The sequence below is a fragment of the Phascolarctos cinereus genome, unplaced genomic scaffold, assembly GCF_003287225.1.
Source record: "Phascolarctos cinereus isolate Bilbo 61053 unplaced genomic scaffold, phaCin_HiC Scaffold_9;HRSCAF=440, whole genome shotgun sequence".
Classification (NCBI taxonomy): Eukaryota; Metazoa; Chordata; class Mammalia; order Diprotodontia; family Phascolarctidae; genus Phascolarctos; species Phascolarctos cinereus.
Window position 1 is genome coordinate 182556899 of NW_027556402.1, and position 17797 is coordinate 182574695.

At 35.6% G+C, this 17797-nt stretch overlaps 1 protein-coding gene across 10 annotated transcripts in view; it reads right to left on the minus strand.

Moving 5' to 3' along the window:
• Window positions 1-17797, minus strand: part of CPEB2 (cytoplasmic polyadenylation element binding protein 2) — a 110636-nt gene that overhangs the window by 55829 nt on the left and 37010 nt on the right. For 5 of the 10 annotated variants that reach the window (XM_078148711.1, XM_020993096.2, XM_020993060.2 and 2 more), the window contains one exon: window positions 14355-14378. The exons of 4 other annotated variants lie outside the window; for them this stretch is intronic. In XM_078148711.1, coding sequence (XP_078004837.1) covers window positions 14355-14378 — 24 coding nt within the window. Of the gene's footprint in view, window positions 1-14354; window positions 14379-14734; window positions 14862-17797 lie in introns of those variants that run through there. One more of the 10 variants, XM_078148712.1, reaches the window with a different exon arrangement.

Sequence of the window (17797 nt, forward strand, 5' to 3'; positions counted from 1 at the left end):
AAAATCTAGATAGGGTTGGGGTAGGAGAAAATAGTTATATATAGGAGAAAATAAGTTACATAAAACAACAGTAATTGAGTGCCACAAAAGTGGTATCAAAGAATTACAGAATTTGAAGGAGGGAAGGGATAGTAATCAGTGTGACTTTATTAGGGAATTGAAAGAAGACTGGTTTTAGAAGGCCTTGAATGCTGATCATGGAGAGTCAATAGGCGGATGTTTTTGATCAAGAAAGTGATGTAATAAAAATTCAGAGAGATAAGAAAAAGAACCACAGTAGGTATGGCAAATTTCTTCTGTGACAGTAAAGGTTTCAGTTATAAAAGTCAAGGGAAGACAGTTTCAAGGAAAGGGTGGTAGGCAACCTGGGTCAAATGCTATAATGAGGTGAAATTGAATTAACAACTGGGAAAAAATAGTAGGTTCAGTAATGAGAAATCATTGTATATAGTAAATTTTCATTTATTGTGTACTCTTATCCCCAGCACCTAGCATCGTATCTGGAACATAGTAGGCACTTAATACTTATTGCCTGATAACTTTCAAGAAAGCAGACGCGGGGCAGCTAGGTGGCGCAGTGGATAGAGCACTGGCTCTGAAGTCAGGAGGACCTGAGTTGAAATCCAGCCTCAGACCAAACACTTGACACTTACTAGCTGTATGACCCTGGGCAAGTCACCTAACCCCAATTGCCTAAAAAAAAAAATCAAGAAAGCAGACCTCAAGTCATAAGGAAATAAGGATGACTAGGTAATAAAGTGGTGAAACAGTAAGCATAGATGTCCTTTTCAGAAAATTTAACAGGGAGTAGAAGGGCTTTACTGAATTGCAAGTAGCTCCTTATGGGTAGAGATTCTGCCTTATTCATCTCCCCATTTCTTAGCATAATGCCTGTATACAGCCCATGCATAAACAAAAGTTCAAATTTAAATTGCTGTTGTTCAGTTATTTTTCAACTGTGTACAACCCTTTGTGACCCCATTTGGGGCTTTCTTGGAAAGGATATTGGAATGGTTTGCCATTTCCTTTTCTAGTTCTTTTAACAGATGAGGAAACTGAGGCACACAGTTAAATGACTTGCCCAGTATCACACAGCTATAAGTATCTGACTAGTAAGCCAGATTTGAACTCATGAAGATGACTCTTCCTGACTTCAGGACCGGATTTTATCCACTGCACCACCTAGCTGGCCCAAGTTTAAATTGACTATGAGGAATAAGATGGTAGCTTGGGTATAGGATAGCAAAGTCAAGGCAAGGGTTTATTATTATTATTATTATTATTATTATATTATTATTATTATTATTATTATTATTGCTGTTGTTTTTTGGTAGGGAGATGAGAAATACAGGGAAAATCTGAGTATGTAACTTATCTACATTATGACTTGGTGCCAGCTTATGTGTTTAAAATACGGTGCCTTCCTGGACTTTAGATCCATTTTGCCATTTAAATCTAGGAAACTGCAATATGTTAAGAGGCAGTTAATGGCATTAAGATACATGCAAACAGGAGGGCAGTGATTTATTTAGAATCTAGATAAAAAGAAGAGTTAGGAATAAGATTTTGTCAAGCATTTATCAACCTCTATCCAAGGGAAAACAATAAACCACACTTGATTACCATTAAATTGTAAGCTGTTTGAAAGCAAAACTTTTATAACATTTATCTTTGTATTCCTAGCTAGGTACAGTGCCTCAAACATAAAAGGTGCTCAAATGAAATGGTCAACATAAATAATTCAATCACTATTTACTATAGTTAAGTGAGTCTAATTCACCAGGCTTGGTTGCCTGCTTGGGTGAAAATAACAAGACCTACCCCATCTAAAAGCAAAGATTGTAACATGCTTATCAAATGGATATAGCCAATTCTGTAATAACACAACTCAAATTCAGAGTTTGTTTTTGTGCAGCTTTCCCCAAGAAAAACATTTGAGAATGCAGAAAATGGTACCACTTCACAAGCTATAAGCAACTTTCTAATGCCCATGTCCACAAGCAAACCTATTTTTCAAGGTGAACTGCCATATTTATTGTAAATCTTCTGATACAGCAAGTAGGAATTTTAAGTTGAGGAAAAGATGGTCTGTACTACTTCTACCCCTTCCCCTTCTGCCATTGCCTTTGTCTAAAGTAGCAGGGTATAGCCACTATTTATTGTGGTATTTATGTATTTCTTAACCATTTAACATGAATAAAACTGTGCTGCCATTTTTATTAGGTTTTTATCTTCTTTTCCCTGTCACTGGTGAAGTTTTTAAGTGTTGTGTCCCCAATTTCAAGCTCTGTGTTATTTATTTTGAAAGTCTGCATAGTGCTTTTGAGGAACTTCTATGTCATGTTATAGCAGAAGTAACTGTATAACATACATTTAGGATGGATATCTAGCACAGGATTAAAAAATCTTAACAAGATATGGTTTCTGTATCATTTGGTTACAATTAGCTGGGGTTTTTTTTGTTGTTAAAAGACAAGGCTCATTGCTTAGGAGACGGTGGTATGAACAGGACTATGATGTAAAAATAAAAGGCATCAATATAATAATATAAAAATAATCCACAATATTAAAAGACCTCAATACCATGTTCCATGTATTAAGCAATGGTGATTATGATTTTAGATGACTAACAAGGAAGCATGCTTTTCTCCTCTCAGAGAAATGGCAGACTATAGGTTTGAAATGAGGCCATATGTAGTTAGACATGGCTAATGTGTTGGTTGGTTTTACTCTACTACAACTGTTTGTTACAATGGAGTGTACTTAATGTGGGAGGAGCATCAGTCAAAAGGTATATTATGTGTGTATATGTTTTAAGGCATCAACAAATTTTTTTCAAGTTCATGATAGATTATAAAATCAGTTCAAAATGAATAAAATAAAATAAAATATATTGAGTTCCAAAAATGTACTTTACAAGAAAAATATGGAAGAGGCATAACAGTTCTGGGGTTTGTAGTGCATTAAAAGTTCAACATAAGCCAATAACATTTGATCTGGTAACCAAGAAAGCAAATAAAATCTTACCCTACATTAAAAAGAGACTTAGATTTGAAGAACTGGGGGGAGGAGGGAGAGAGATTTAAGTCCTATTACATTCTGCTTCAGCCAGACTGCATCTGAAAGACACTGGCAAGCTAAAGAACATTAAGACTAGGGTAACCAGAGGATCAAGCCACATAATGCCTAAAGAAAGGAAGAACACAGAAAAAAGAAGCTTTGATAACAGGAACCACTCTTCAAGTATTTGAAAGGCTGTACATGGAAGGGCAATTAGAATTGTCCTTTTTTGCCCCAAAAAGACAAAACTAAGAGCAATGGGTAGAAGTTACAAGGAAACTTGTAAGAAAAGACTAAGAATTAGAATTATGCAAAAGAGCAATGGGTTGTCTCAGGAAATAGTCCCTTCAGGAGGAAGGCGGCACTGGAGATCTTCAAAAACAAAATAACTACTTGTAGAGTTATGTTTTAGAGGGGATTCTTTTTCAGGTACGAGTTGGATTAGATGGGATGTAAGGCCCCTTTGAACGCTGATGAAATTCTGTATTACTCCCTTTATCTAGATTCTGCACTTAAAGATTCCGTTGCTTATTAATTTTATTTGTGAAATGCCTTCATACTAGGAATGTCTCAGACTCAATTTCTTCTTCTTCTATTTTTTTTTTGCGTTTTGGTGAGGCAATCGGGGGTTAAGTGACTTGCCCAGGGTCACATAGCTAGTAAGTGTCAAGTGTCTGAGGCCGCATTTGAACTCAGGCCCTCCTGACTCCAAGGCTGGAGCTCTATGCACTGCACCACTTCGCTGCCCCTTCAATTACTTTAGTTTCCAGAAAGGTATAGTTTCTTTTTAAAAGCTCCTTATTTAAAAGCCAAAACCATGCACCAAGATCTATGAAAAAGAATATTAGTTTAAGAATAATTTATCCAGTTCCATGATTAACTTGGCAATAAAATGATAAACTTACTTTTCTGTTTATGGGAACACAGTAGCCATATAAAAATTTTTTTTCATTTTCAAATGAAGTTTCAACTCAAATCTTGGTTTCAGTTAAGTGCTAAGAGTTTGCAAACTTTACTTTGAAAAAGTATTTTACCGTTGATTACAAATTCTTTTCCGCAATTGTCTAGAAGAAAATTCTGGATTCATTTTATGTGACAAAACTAAATCTCAAAGCCAAGTCCTAGGGTTTGAATGGAAGCACAATATTGAATACAGAAGTATTATTGTTAGAAGCAATACCAAAAAAAGGCATGGTCCCAAATGACTAAACGTATTTTGTCGCTTTGTCATAAATACTATCAGAATGCTTAACTTTACTAGGTTTAAAATCCAGAAGATCAAGGGATGCCATGAAAAGAATAACAATTTCACATCCTATTATGCTGCCTAAGGTGACAAGATGCAGAATTAACACAGTTAATCTTAACAGCTGGAAACAATTTTAATGCATCATTTCTAGAAGTAATCTGAAAATTCTACAGTTCTAAATCTTTAGTCAAAAATAGTCTGATGAAAAAAGTCATTTATGTCTTCCCTTAATCATGTTTCTCTTCTGTGTTCCTACTTTCCTTTATCAATTCACCATTTGGGAGTGAAGAGAAAAAAAATGTGCAAGATTCTTCCTTGTCCTACATTTTAATGCTAATACACTTGTAAAATAAAGACAATGAATGGTAGCAAAGGTAGTTAAAAATGGCAAGGAAAATAAAGATATACTTATCAAATGGACTGTTTGAAATAATTCTGTAGATAAACCAAAACAAGATAGGATTTTCCTTCATAATCAAAGGACAAAGACAGCATAGCCATTAAGATATTTCCTTGTGGAAAAATGTTACTAATGCTACTCTGTATTATTTTAATACTGTAACCACTAATAACTGAGAAGAAAACATCTATTTTCAGTACCAAGCTGAAAATTTCAGTACTTAAAAACTTCTTAATGAAACAAGATAAAGAATACTTAAGTGAGAAAATCAACATACTTCTCGTTAAATGCCACTAACACAAATGATCTTCACTATGGCTTATATTCCTTTATACAAGAATTTCATCATCTGAATGAATGCAATCACAACAAAAGATATTAAGGAAGAAAAATCTTCATAGTAACAAAAATGGATTTCCAAAGCAAGTGGCAGACCAATTATTTCTATATTAGATGAAGCAAGTCTCCATTACAACACAAGAAGCTAAAGAGTTCCTAAAGGTTATGGTACAATTTAATTTAGTCATCAAATAATACATATTGTATTATGGTTGTGTTTTTAATGCAATATATATGTATTCAGCAGACATAGACTTGAACTTTCATGACTTGAACTTCATTCTGATTTCTCAATATACAGATAATCCCAAACTTAAACAACTGACATACAAAACCAATATTGCTGCTCCTTCCCTCCTCCCCACCAATGCTAGAGGCAGCCAAAATATAGAGAAACACTGAATATTAGAGCCAAAACAGAACTCAGAGGGGCAGCTAGGTGGCGCAGTGGATAGAGCACTGGCCCTGGAGTCAGAAGGACCTGAGTTCAAATCTGGCCTCAGACACATAACACTTACTAGCTTTGTAACCCTGGGCAAGTCACTTAACCCCAACTGCCTAACTGAAAAAAAAAAAAAGGAACTTAGAGATCATCTACCCCTTAACTTCTTATTTTTTTATAGGAGGCTACTGACTTTCTCCAAATCACAACTAGTAAATGACAGAACTTAAGTTCTAAGAACCTAGCTTTTTCAGCATCAGGTCCAGCATTCTTTCTACTACAGACTATGCTTCCTTCCTCTGAGGTTTTCAGAAAATCTGAAAGTTCAAAAGAGAAAAAAGGGAAAAAGCATGGAACATAGTGACAGCTTAGAAGAATTGATCCTAGGGCCACACTCCTATATAGCTTTACCTCTCCTTTATTCCAGAATTTGTCCTGCCTGCAGAAAAAGGTGGAAAACACACTCTTATTCCTCTACCCTATACCACTGGGCTTTCTCCTCCCAAAGATTTAAAACTCTTAATAAAGAACTCAAGCTATTTGAACTGGAATGTTAAATAGGCATTTGTGGGTTGATCATGGAATCAATTTACCATATATACAACATTGTTCCTGTGGAAAATTATGTTCCAACTTACAAATACCTATTCTTGTGGAACAGGAAGGATAATGTGGCCTAGGTGATGATGTATAGGTAGATTCAAAATTGGTAAAATAACTAGATTCAGAGTCATCCTGAATGGCTTATGTTAACTCTGAAGGAGATCTCTAGTGGAATACCATCGTATCTGTTCTGTGGAATTTGAAATTTTTATTAATGCCTTTAATTAAAGCATACCTAGATGGTATGCTTACCAAATTCATAGCTAACACAAAGCTGAAGTAGCTAACATGTTGGATAAGATAAAAAAAATTATAGGATAATTTAAAATCTTTCAAATCATTTGTCCATCCCTCCCATTTTCCCAGTCTAAGACATCTGCTCTGGAATCACTCTTAGGCATTCACATGTAAACCAGTTCAACTTATGCTGTGTTCCACCCTCTAATCTCCTGCACACATACCCCTTATTCCTATTGCCACTCATCCTTTTGCAAACCCCAACCCTAGATCGTCTCCCTCTCACCACCATCTGCCTTCTCTATTCCTATTCACATGCTACTAAATACCACAAGAAGTCACATAACCTTCCAATGAGTTTGCTACAAATTTATATCATGTAGTCTCAACTGGGCCCTCACTAATCCAGTACAATGCTTTTACTCCTCCCTGATTGACTGTCATATTCCCCAGAGAAGTTTGTGTTAAACCCCTTCTTCTCAAACCATGTAATGCCATCCATTCATTCACCTCTTTTTCTAGGCAAAGGAAGTCATCAATTACTATACTAAAGAAATTAAGACCATCTGTCATGAGTTTTCACTTTTCTCTCATTTACCCTCAATATCACCCTCTATTTTTCCTCTTTTGTTTTTGTTTGAGGAAGATGTAGTGGTTCTCTTTGCTATCCTCTATTTATGCCCTTAATGCCATCCCCTTCCCATATCCTCTTTGATCAATGCCCCATCTATAGCTTCTATCTGATGGTTCTTTCCTTTATTCTCCTGAAACATAACAAAAAAAGAAAAAAACCCACTTTCACTTTACCCTGTTTATCACCCTTTCTCTAGCTGTCTTTGTAATCTCTTTCCTTCCACCGCTAAACTCTTAGAAGTCTACATGGGTTGCTTCTACTTTTTCACTTTCTATTCTTCAATCCCTTGCATTCTGGCTTCTAGATCCATCAATTTGCTGAAGCTGCTCTTTACCACGTTACCAATGCTTAACTAAATGGCTTTTTCTCAGTCATCCTTCTTGCTGGATTGATCACCTACTGTCCTCCCGAGGATTTCCTACTCTCTGGCTTTTCGTTGACAATTCTCCTTTCTGGTTCTTTTACTACCTGTATGATTGCTTCTCCTAGTGTCCTTTTCTAGGTCATCACCTATTCTTTGCTTACACAGATTCTGACTATAATATCCAATCCATAGGAAAAGGTAAACATTATGCATTCTCTCCTAGCCACTAAAAATTAACCTGTCATCTTATCCTAAGAGGGCCTTATTCTCAACCTAGCTGATACAAATGAACAAGTGACTCCTCCTGCCACTCCTTCCCCCCATTACGAATTGATAAAGTTTAAATTAGATTAAATGTGCCATCCCTTTCAGAGGAGTACGTACATTTTATTACAGAATTCTTAAAGATACATAGTGACTTGCTGGTTTGGAAGCTATTTAGAGGCAAGAGAACCTCTACATATTCACTCAATTAAGATTATACAGGGCTGCCTATTCCACCTACGTGTATGCTAATCTTTACAGGAAATACCAGACAATATTTACCTGACTTGTTCATGTTAATGAAAAGTTTTCCAAATGATTTTGGTAGGTAGAGAAGAGTTAAATAATGAATCTAAAAAGCAATATTAGAAAAATCTAACTCTTTCCTGAAAGCAAAAAAGAAACTTAAAAAAAAATAAACTCATTTCAAGATTTAATAGCAGATGTTAAAAAGGCAACTTAATAAAAGCTTCTGTTTATAACAGCTTTTAACATGAGGAAGAAAAAAATCTTAGGAATGTATGAAAGCAAACAGCTTCTAACTCTGAAACCCAAACCAAAAACTGATACTAAATTAATAAAAATTTATAAACACATCTAAACCTGCAGAAGGACCTTAACTTGGTTTCAATGCCTATACAGCTTCCATAACTCGGCTCTTGTACACAATGAAACAAGTTTCTCTACACTGTTTTTCTATTCTAGATGTATATTTCTCTTTTGTTAAGTACCTAAAAGTACCTTAAAAATAACAGGTGCTTAACAAGTACTTGTTGGATTCCTCTAGGACTAGAGCAAAAAATTGACAAAGGTTTCTGGTGCAGAATAGAACAGATCACTCAACAATTACCTTACTACAATTGCACTTATTTTGTCATTCTTGCCCTAACCTTAAATGACCTAAAATTAAGAAGTAACTCTACTCCCCTTTCAAAATTACTATCTCTAAATCAAGACTGATAAGGTTAATGGAACTGTTTTTGTTTACATTCATTCTTATGTGAACTTCTGGTTCTACACATTTTAGTGATAAAAATCAGTCTACCTACGCTACCTATGTGCTTCCCTGATTAACTGACATATCTGAAGTACCACTTAGGCATTAGAAAGATATAAAAAGATTTGACAATTATTAAACACCAACTTGTGCAGAAACTTATCTAAGCACTGGGGAATAGCTAGGTATAGGCTTTTTTGTCCCTACCCTTACAAAAGATAGAATCCAAGAGGAAAAAAAGACAACCACAAATAATGGTACAATAATATAACAAACAGTGAATTGGAGAGTTGCTAAACTAAACACTGTATGAGATGCAAGACCTCATTACCAAACAAGAGGATCTGGAAAGTCTTTATGTATTGGGGCATCTGAATTGGGCTTTAAAGAATGGATAGGAATTCAAGCCATAACAGGAAGGGGGTAGGGAGAAGGAGAACATTACACAGACAGGGAGTATAATAAGCAGAGGTTCTGAAGTGGGATTGTAAAGGGGAGTGCGGAGGTTGGAGAGTAATCTGGCTAGAGTATAGAGGAAACGGACATGAATAATAAGAGACTAGAAGATTGGACAAAGGAGCTTGACTGAGTATTACTTGTTAGACAACAGGAATCTAATGAAGATAAAACAAAAACAAATAAAGCTTTAACTTTGGTTAAAGCTAAGATCAAGAAGGTTAAGAAGGGACTATCATATTTGATCTTTCTTTTGTAACCAGTTTATAATAGAACTCTTGAGCGTAGGTTGAAAAAGTTAATATAAAACTGGCAGACTTTTCAAATAATAGGATAATTTTTACAAATGTGCATGGTCTCTGGAATTTTTTCAAATAAATCCAACATGTCTATTTAAAGGCAATATGTTCCTCTCTTCCTATTCTCCCCAATATTTTCCCCCTATTAATATGGACACACCAACAAAGATTGACAAAAAATCTATAAGTTCATGAGGACTTCAGAAATGGTTTAATAAGTTCACATGAGGGTAGATCACACACTTCCTTGTGATAGAGCATTAACTTCCTATTAGAATTTATCCACTGAAATATCTTGATTTCAAGTTTTTATTGGTATAATTAAGCAAAATAGTGTCTTTCTTTATTCACTATCTTTTATTTCCTTTTTCACTCCTTTGGCCAGCCTGGCCAACCTTGGATCCAGGACAAAGGTCAATTAATTAATAAGCATCTATTAAATACCTATTGTGTTACTGTGTTAATGGCAATATTATCAGTCACTATTCTAGGCACTAGGATACAAAGGATATAAACAAAGCAGGCCCTATTTTCAAGTAGCTTACAGTCTGTCTGGGAAACAATATATGCACGTAAGTAGATATGAAATAAATACAAAGTAAACATAAGATAATGAGTACAGAACTAGTAGCTGGAGAAGGGAGGGCAGTCAGGAAAGGCCTCATATAGGACGTGGCATTGGAGCTAAATTTTAAAGGAAACTAGGTATTTTTAAGAGGCAAAGGTAAGGAAAAAGAGTATTTCAAGCATAGGGACAAATGTAGGAAGAGTCAGAAGGATGGAACTGTGGGAGAGAGGATATGGAGAGAGGACAGTTTAGATTGTAGTGTGTATGAAGGAGATAAGACTGAGGCATAGTTAAGTTTATAAAGCAAGTCTACAGTCAGACTATAAAGGACTTTAAAAGCCAACTAGAGATGCTGGTCTTTAATCCCACAGAAAATAAAGAGCCCCTAGGGCCTACTGAGCAAGGGGAATAATGTAATCAGAATTGTGCTTTAGGAATAACAATTTGGCATTCCACTGTGGATAATGGATTGGACAGGGAAGAGACTGAAGGGAGAAAGATCACTAAGGAGGCTATTGTAATAGTGCAGGTGAAAGATGAGTCTCAACTAGGATAGCATCTTAGTCACTGTAGAGGAGACTGATGTAAGAGATATCAAAAAAGGTAGAATGAACCAGATTTGGCAACTGATTGGATAATGACGGTAGAGAATAATTTTGAGATGTGAACCTGGGTGTACCTGAGGATGTCGCTGTCCTGTACATAGGAAGGAGGAGGAAAGACTCTGGGAGAAAGATAATGAGTTCTATTTTGTACTTGTTAATTGAAGAGTAGAGGTTCAGTTTATTTTAGTCATCATTTAGTGTCAGTCTGAGGAGACAAAATAATCCCTAGTTAGGTGCTGATTTTGACAACACAATTACTTTAGTTAACACTTTACAATCTAGTTGAATAAATGTCTTTTAAATCAAAAAAGTTATCACTCGGAGGTGATAAACACAGTAAGCTGGGTGGAAACACTCACAACACCTATCGAATGAATTCAAAGCACTATGCAGGTCAGAGGGAAATACCCAGTTTAGATAACAAATACTCTCTACCTAATGGAACTTAACTGTCTAAGAAAGGGGATTAGGACTCAATCCCAGATTTGAGTGCAAGGAACTACCAGAATAAGGATACTCCTTTTCTCTATGAAGGTTTCTACCTTTTCTGCAACAAATCTTAGAGAGTTGCCTAGAGCACTGAGAATTTGTTGTTTGGTCATTTCAGTCCTGTCTGACTCTTCATGACCTCTTTTGGGGTTTTCTTGGTAAATATACTGGAGTGGTTTGCCATGTCCTTCTCCATCTCATTTTACAGATGAGGAAACTGAGACAAACAGGGTTAAGTGACTTGCTCAGTGTCACACAGTAAACGTCTACGGCCATATCTGAATCTACTGTGCCACCTAGCTACCACAGCCACCTAGGACCTGCAGGGTGTGGCTCACACAGCCAATTTGTGTCAGAAGCAGATCTTAAATCTTTTGTGGTGCCCACAGGGGGCACGACACAAAACTATAATAACGTCTACCTCAGAGTTACTTAGATATTCAGTTATTATTTTGTTTTTTCTCTGGGAGGTGATGCTCTGGAGGAGCTTGACAATGATCTAGCTCCTAAATTCAGGGGGAAAGATCATGAGTTCAGTTTTGGACACACTGAGTCAAAATGTCCATCCAGTTTAAAATGCCCAAGAATCATCTGATGATTCATGACTAAGCTCAAGAGAGACTGTGTCTAGATGTGTGTGTATAAATCTGGAAGTCATCTACATCGAGACAGTTAAACATACTGTAGCTGACAAGGATATAAAAAGAATATAAAGGGAGAAGTAAACAGTCTATAACAGTACCTTGGACAGAACACTTAAATCCTCCCCCTCCTGAAACTTCCCTATCTCTGTCAAAGATGCCATAATCCTTCTAGTCCCCCAGATTCTTTGCCAAATCTTTCCATTTCTATCTTCACACCGCCTCTTGTATCTGCATCTCTCCATTCACATAGCTACCTGCTTTTCACCTCTTACCTAGCCTTTTAAGATAGCGTCCTAAATGGTCTCTCATAACTCTAGTACATCCTCTACGTACTATTGCCAAAGTAATTTTCCTTAAAAGCAAATGAGATTATGTGATTTCCCTACTCAAACTCCAGTGCCTTTATACTGCCTCTTGGATAAAGACCTCTCTCTCTCTTCTTTAAGATGCTGCTCAAGCATCATCTTCTACATGAAATCTTTACTTATCCACCCAACTGCTACAGCCCTAACACCTCCCAAATGAATTTGTAAATATTTGTATTTATTAACTGTATACCGTCCAAGTGTATATATGTGTGTGTATGTACACACACACACACACACACACACACACACACACACACACACACCCCTCCTCAATTGGAATGTAAGCTATTTTCATGTAGGGATTACTTCATTTTTTTTGTATTTGCATCCTCAGCACCTAGCACAGTGCTTGGGACACAGCAGGTACTTAATACTTGCTAACTGACTTGAGTGATAGGAAATCTTAAGGAAAAGTCCAGTTATCCTGGCTTTTTCCTGCAGTCAAAAGAAAGCAGTATAATATGGAGCAGGGCACTTCAGTGATTGAGATCAGGTTTAAGAAGAAATCGTGAACAGGAGGATATTCCATAAGACGTAAAATAATATGTACCAATAGTAGAAATGTTTGTAAAGGATTACTCTCAGTAACTTGGCTTTGATTAAGGTTGTGAATGTGAGGGAAAACTAGCAAAATAAATTCTATACTATAATCACTGTATAGTACATATTTGGTTATCTAACATCCTCCTCTCCTGCCATGCGCTCCCCACCATTCCCAAAATACAAACTATACTAAGAAAAGAAATCATATCTTAATGATGATCTTTAAAATGAAAGGTATGGACCAGATTATCTCTACAGTCCCCTTTGGCTCTAAATCCTATGATCTTTTTCTCATCCCACGACAAAGCACAGTGAAAGTACTTAATGTATGGTTGTTGAATGATGTCTTGATGGTTAGACATAATCTATTAAAAGATAAAAATAAATTCAGAGCAAATATATAATGACAGTGTCATGTCATGGAAAGAACATTGGACTAAGTAGTCAGAAAACTGAGTTCAAAGAATTGCTCACCACTTACTAGTTAGTAGGCACAACATTAAGACCATACCCATCAATGGTTATATAAGGATAAGGAGGAATCTTTCTAGTCCTGGTTATCAAACTCATGTGAGCATGAGGAAATTAATCTGGCACATTCCACTGGCAAAATGCAAACTCAGTATTAATGATTTCATGTAGGGAACCATTTTGGGAGAGGAAAATGTGTACTTAAGAACATGTTAAAGTTGCAATATAGTTTTGAAATTATTTGCAAATAGTAGAAGGGAAGGAAAGCTTTTTTCATTTTAAAACAACCTCCAGCAGATATTTCACCCTAAGAATAGCATAATTAACTAAGTCAGCCTGTACATCTATGCATGAGCACTAACATTTTATAGCTGGTTGTGGTGTTCTGAATTTGCTGTGGGAAATGACCTTCAGAAAGTTCATCCCCTCCGACCTTAATTTGTGTCCTAGGATTTCTTTTGTGTATAAAATGAAAAATGTAAAATGCTCAGTTAAGCATTTCATAAAATTGGAGCTCAAGAATGCAGTCAATGCTAGACATTCTAAAACTCAGAAATTAGTCCTGGAATAATTAGGGCTCTACTACCTCTACAAAATTATTATGACCCATAAGCTTATTTAGGTCATTTCTGTTGCTCTCTTATTACCCAGAAAAGAAAGCACAGATTACAGACAACCAAATGCTGACTGCTTTCTTAGTCCAACATAGGACTTTAGTGCTCAATTTTTAGGATTTTTTTCCCCCACTGACATTCCCTGAAATACTGAGACAGAAAATAAGAGGTCAAGAATTCAAATAACCAAAGTAATGATCAATATAATCTTTTTGTAAAATAAGAGTTACCAATGGTCTACTAGGTAACTATTAATCTCACTTTGAAATAATCTAAAAATGTGAACTATTCAGAAGTAAACAAAACTGCAATTATATAGTCAGACAAGGGTATATGAGAACAATCATGTATTACATTTACCAGTATTATCATTAAACTTGATTCCTTCTACAATTTAAGCTGTAAGCAGAAGCTATATTTAAAAGATTCAACAAGTACATGAACACAGTGAAGAGAAACTAAGTAATATAAACTTGAAAAATATTATACATTAATTGTAATTAGTATTAAAATATGCATTAATAAGCTAAAGATTTAGGATTCAATACTGAAATTTGTACCCAAATCAACTGTGAAATCGCCATACCTTGTAGGTATAACACAGCTAAGTTTGAAAGCAAAAAAAACCAGAACTAGAGTAAATAATCACAACACTGATCAAAAGCCCAATGAGAAGTAATTATACTATAGCGAATGTAAGTGAATTACCTCGTCTTCGCCCATAACTCCTCGCTGCATGTAAACAAAGGACAAATTGTAAAATGTCAGAACTAAACATGCCCACATATGAAAATATTTGCGATAAGAAAAAAACTATGTGGGTTGCTGAAATTAGAGCTACTTTGTTTCAGGAATTACAGTATTTAATTATAGTTAGTAAGTCACACCCTAAATTTCCTTTTTTTTTCTTTCTTCTTTTAAGTCAACTGGAAAGTTGACTGACAATGTAAAATAAATTCTAGATACCATTTTCCTAAAAAGTGAGAACACCTTGAATTAAGTTCTTAGTTTCTGAATGAGTCTTCTATCTGATAAAATAGGTATATAATAACATACCTATAGCAATAAAATAGGTGTATAATAAATACCTATCATCATAAGGGTGACCATTAGGTGATGTAACTTTTTTGGCTTCAGCAGTTCAAAGACCATGTAAGGTATGAAGGAGCTGCAACCTTTATCACTGGAGTAATCATCTACATTAATGAAAATCAGGGATCCTGTGAGGTAAGGGATAAATAATACAGCTGTTTATAATCAGATCGATCAAAAGTTGGTATATACTATAGATAATTTCAAAAATTGTGTTCAGTTATCTACATAGCCACTATGACTCTAGTCCTTCTTGAAATGGGAGCCTGAAAGTTTAACATAGTAGAAATGAGGACATATTCCAATGCATAAACTGACTATAAATCTCTAGAGGCAGTAAGGATCCCCTTTAACAGCCTGGGGAAGCCTATGGACCCCTTCTCAGAATGTTTTAAAAGGAGCAAAAAAGAACGTAGAATTACAAAGAAAACCAATCATATTGAAATACAGTTATAAAAAAAGAACAACGTTCCCCACTCCCCACCCCCACCCAGTTCACAGATTCTATAGGAAGAACTTTTATTCTAGAGTAAGGACACCAAATTAAAAGTTTAAGAACTCTAGCTTTTTTCATCGTTCCAACAGAATATATAAATGGGGAAAAGGTAAGTAAAAAGGAGATTATATTCTAAGAAACCAGTCTAATCAATCCTATGTGATTGTACAAGCATGGTGGGTGTATACAAATTCTTGTGTATACCACAGAGATACATGCAAAAATGCATGTAACCAGTTATGCCCTATTGTTTTCTAAAGCAGATATTCCAGTCTTTGTAGAATGAATTTTGTACTATTTCTTGCAGGGTATTACAATAATAGATGCTGAAATCTTTGATCTTTTCTACAGAAAACACTGGCTAAAGGAATTTGTTTTGCATGACTATATATAATTTATAATGGGTTTTGTTTTTCTTGCTTTCTCAATGAGTTGGGGAGGAAGAAAATATGAAACTGAAAATAAAATTGAATTTCCCCCACAAAAAAAAATGCACTGGTTGAAAATTACTCACCAGTTGTTTTAAACAAAGACTCCTGGTGGTAACAAAAAAATATGGGTGTAAATCAAATATTCTTATACTAGGAACACTTCATGACATCAATGACATAACAAATGAAAGAATACTATTAAAATCAAGATTTCCTCCATCTTCATTTTCAGGAAGAACTTTTGCTACTGGTTAAACATTAAGTAAAAAACAGATAAAAGATCTCTGAAAATATTCTTTAGAAAAATGGTAGATTATGTTAAAATACAAAGCCAATAAAATATTCTCATATGAACAAATACATATTCTCTTACAGAATGTAAAACAGCTATTTTAATCCTTGATTTCAGACTTTTAATATAAAGAAACTATTTCAAGAGGTAAGAATATAAGATAGCATTGGTTTCTCTAGAACAACTAAAAAACAGCCTGATCATCAAAACAGCATTTAATTTTTTCAATTATAATCAATTATTTCTTCAAAAAAGAGGAATATCAATCACTTGGGCTTATGATTTTATACAGGAAACTTCCAGTGAGGAGATGTCCTTTACCAATGGAAACAGACTTTACCAAGAGATAAGAGAGTTACACAGGCCCAAGAGGTTAAATGACTTATGAAGGGTACAAAGCCAGGATGTATGTTCAAAAGTAGGATTTTCTTGGCTTTAAGCCCAGCTAGTTACAACCTAAGCCCCACTACTACCTCTCATATAAAACAGCCATCAAATGAAAGATAAAGTAATAATTTATATCTGTATGGTATCATCTAGCACCTTCACATAAATCAACTCATTTATTCTTTTGAACAGGTTTTTTTTTTTGAGTCAGGTAGGCATGAAAGTTGCTATCTTCATTTTTTCAGATGAAGAAACCAAGGATAAACAAGATTAAACAGTAGTCACACAACTAACTTGGGTAGTGAGGTGTCTTAGACTCCTTTTACAAAGCTCTTTCCACATTACCATACTGCCTCCCAAACAAAAAACTTACTTTAAGTTTTCATCAATTCCATTTACGTTTATGCCAGTTTCCTTACTTGGCAACAAAACTACTTCACACTTTATCTGGTTCCTGGGTGACTTTTGCATAAAACTGGGCAGGATCACTCCTTACATTATATATAACTTATATTTAGTTAATGTTGCTTGAAGGGGAGAGGCTCTGGGATGTGACTGATAAGATATCAGATTGTTAGAGGGTAAAAGGCTAGAAGAGGCAGCTTTTTTTCTAATCTGGACAGCGCTAGGGAGAGGAACCCCAGACACTGGTAAACTGCTGGGTTTACAGGAAAGTCAGTGATGAACCAGGGGAGAGAAGGAAGGAAGGTCCTTGAACTCTTCTAGATTCCTACCTACTCCTATTCTAATTCATCCTTTAAGATTAGAATGCTACTCGATAGTACCTGGATAGAGCTCTGGGCCCTGAGTTGGGAAGCTGTGAGTTCAAATTTGACCTCTAACACTTATCTGTGTTATCCTAAGAAAGTCACTTAACCTTGATTCACTCCAGTTTCCTTGTCTGTAAAATGGGGTAATAATAGCATCCACTTCACAGGTTTGCTGTGATGATCAGAGATAATATTTGTAAAGTGCTTAGCACAGTGCCTGGCATATAGCAGGAGTTTGGTGCTTGTTTCTCCCCTCCCCCAATAGCCCACCCTTCTTAGGGACCCACAGAGGGACAAGGGGGAAAAATAACTGTCTCTATTCATTTTTCTAATGTCCTAAATACACATGCATATGCCTAATTGGGGGGGGGGGAGAAACAAAAACAAAAACCTTACTTGATAGATGGGCAAGATAGAAGAAGCAGATCACAGTTTTTCAAGTAGCAAAGTCAATCCTAATAAACATATGGGTCTTAACAAAGATAACTACAAGAAAAGGTTGATACAAAATAATGTCTTAATGACTGTGTTACAAGTTCCAGACTTGGCCCTGGGTCCTCTAAGCAGTGGCAGTTTGCTTTGAATGAAGTAGTAAGGAGTAACCACTGTGATCTAAATTTGAATGTTCAAGATTCTTCCCAGGGGTTAGGTTCCATTCTTATCTCCAAAGCCAGGCAATCTAA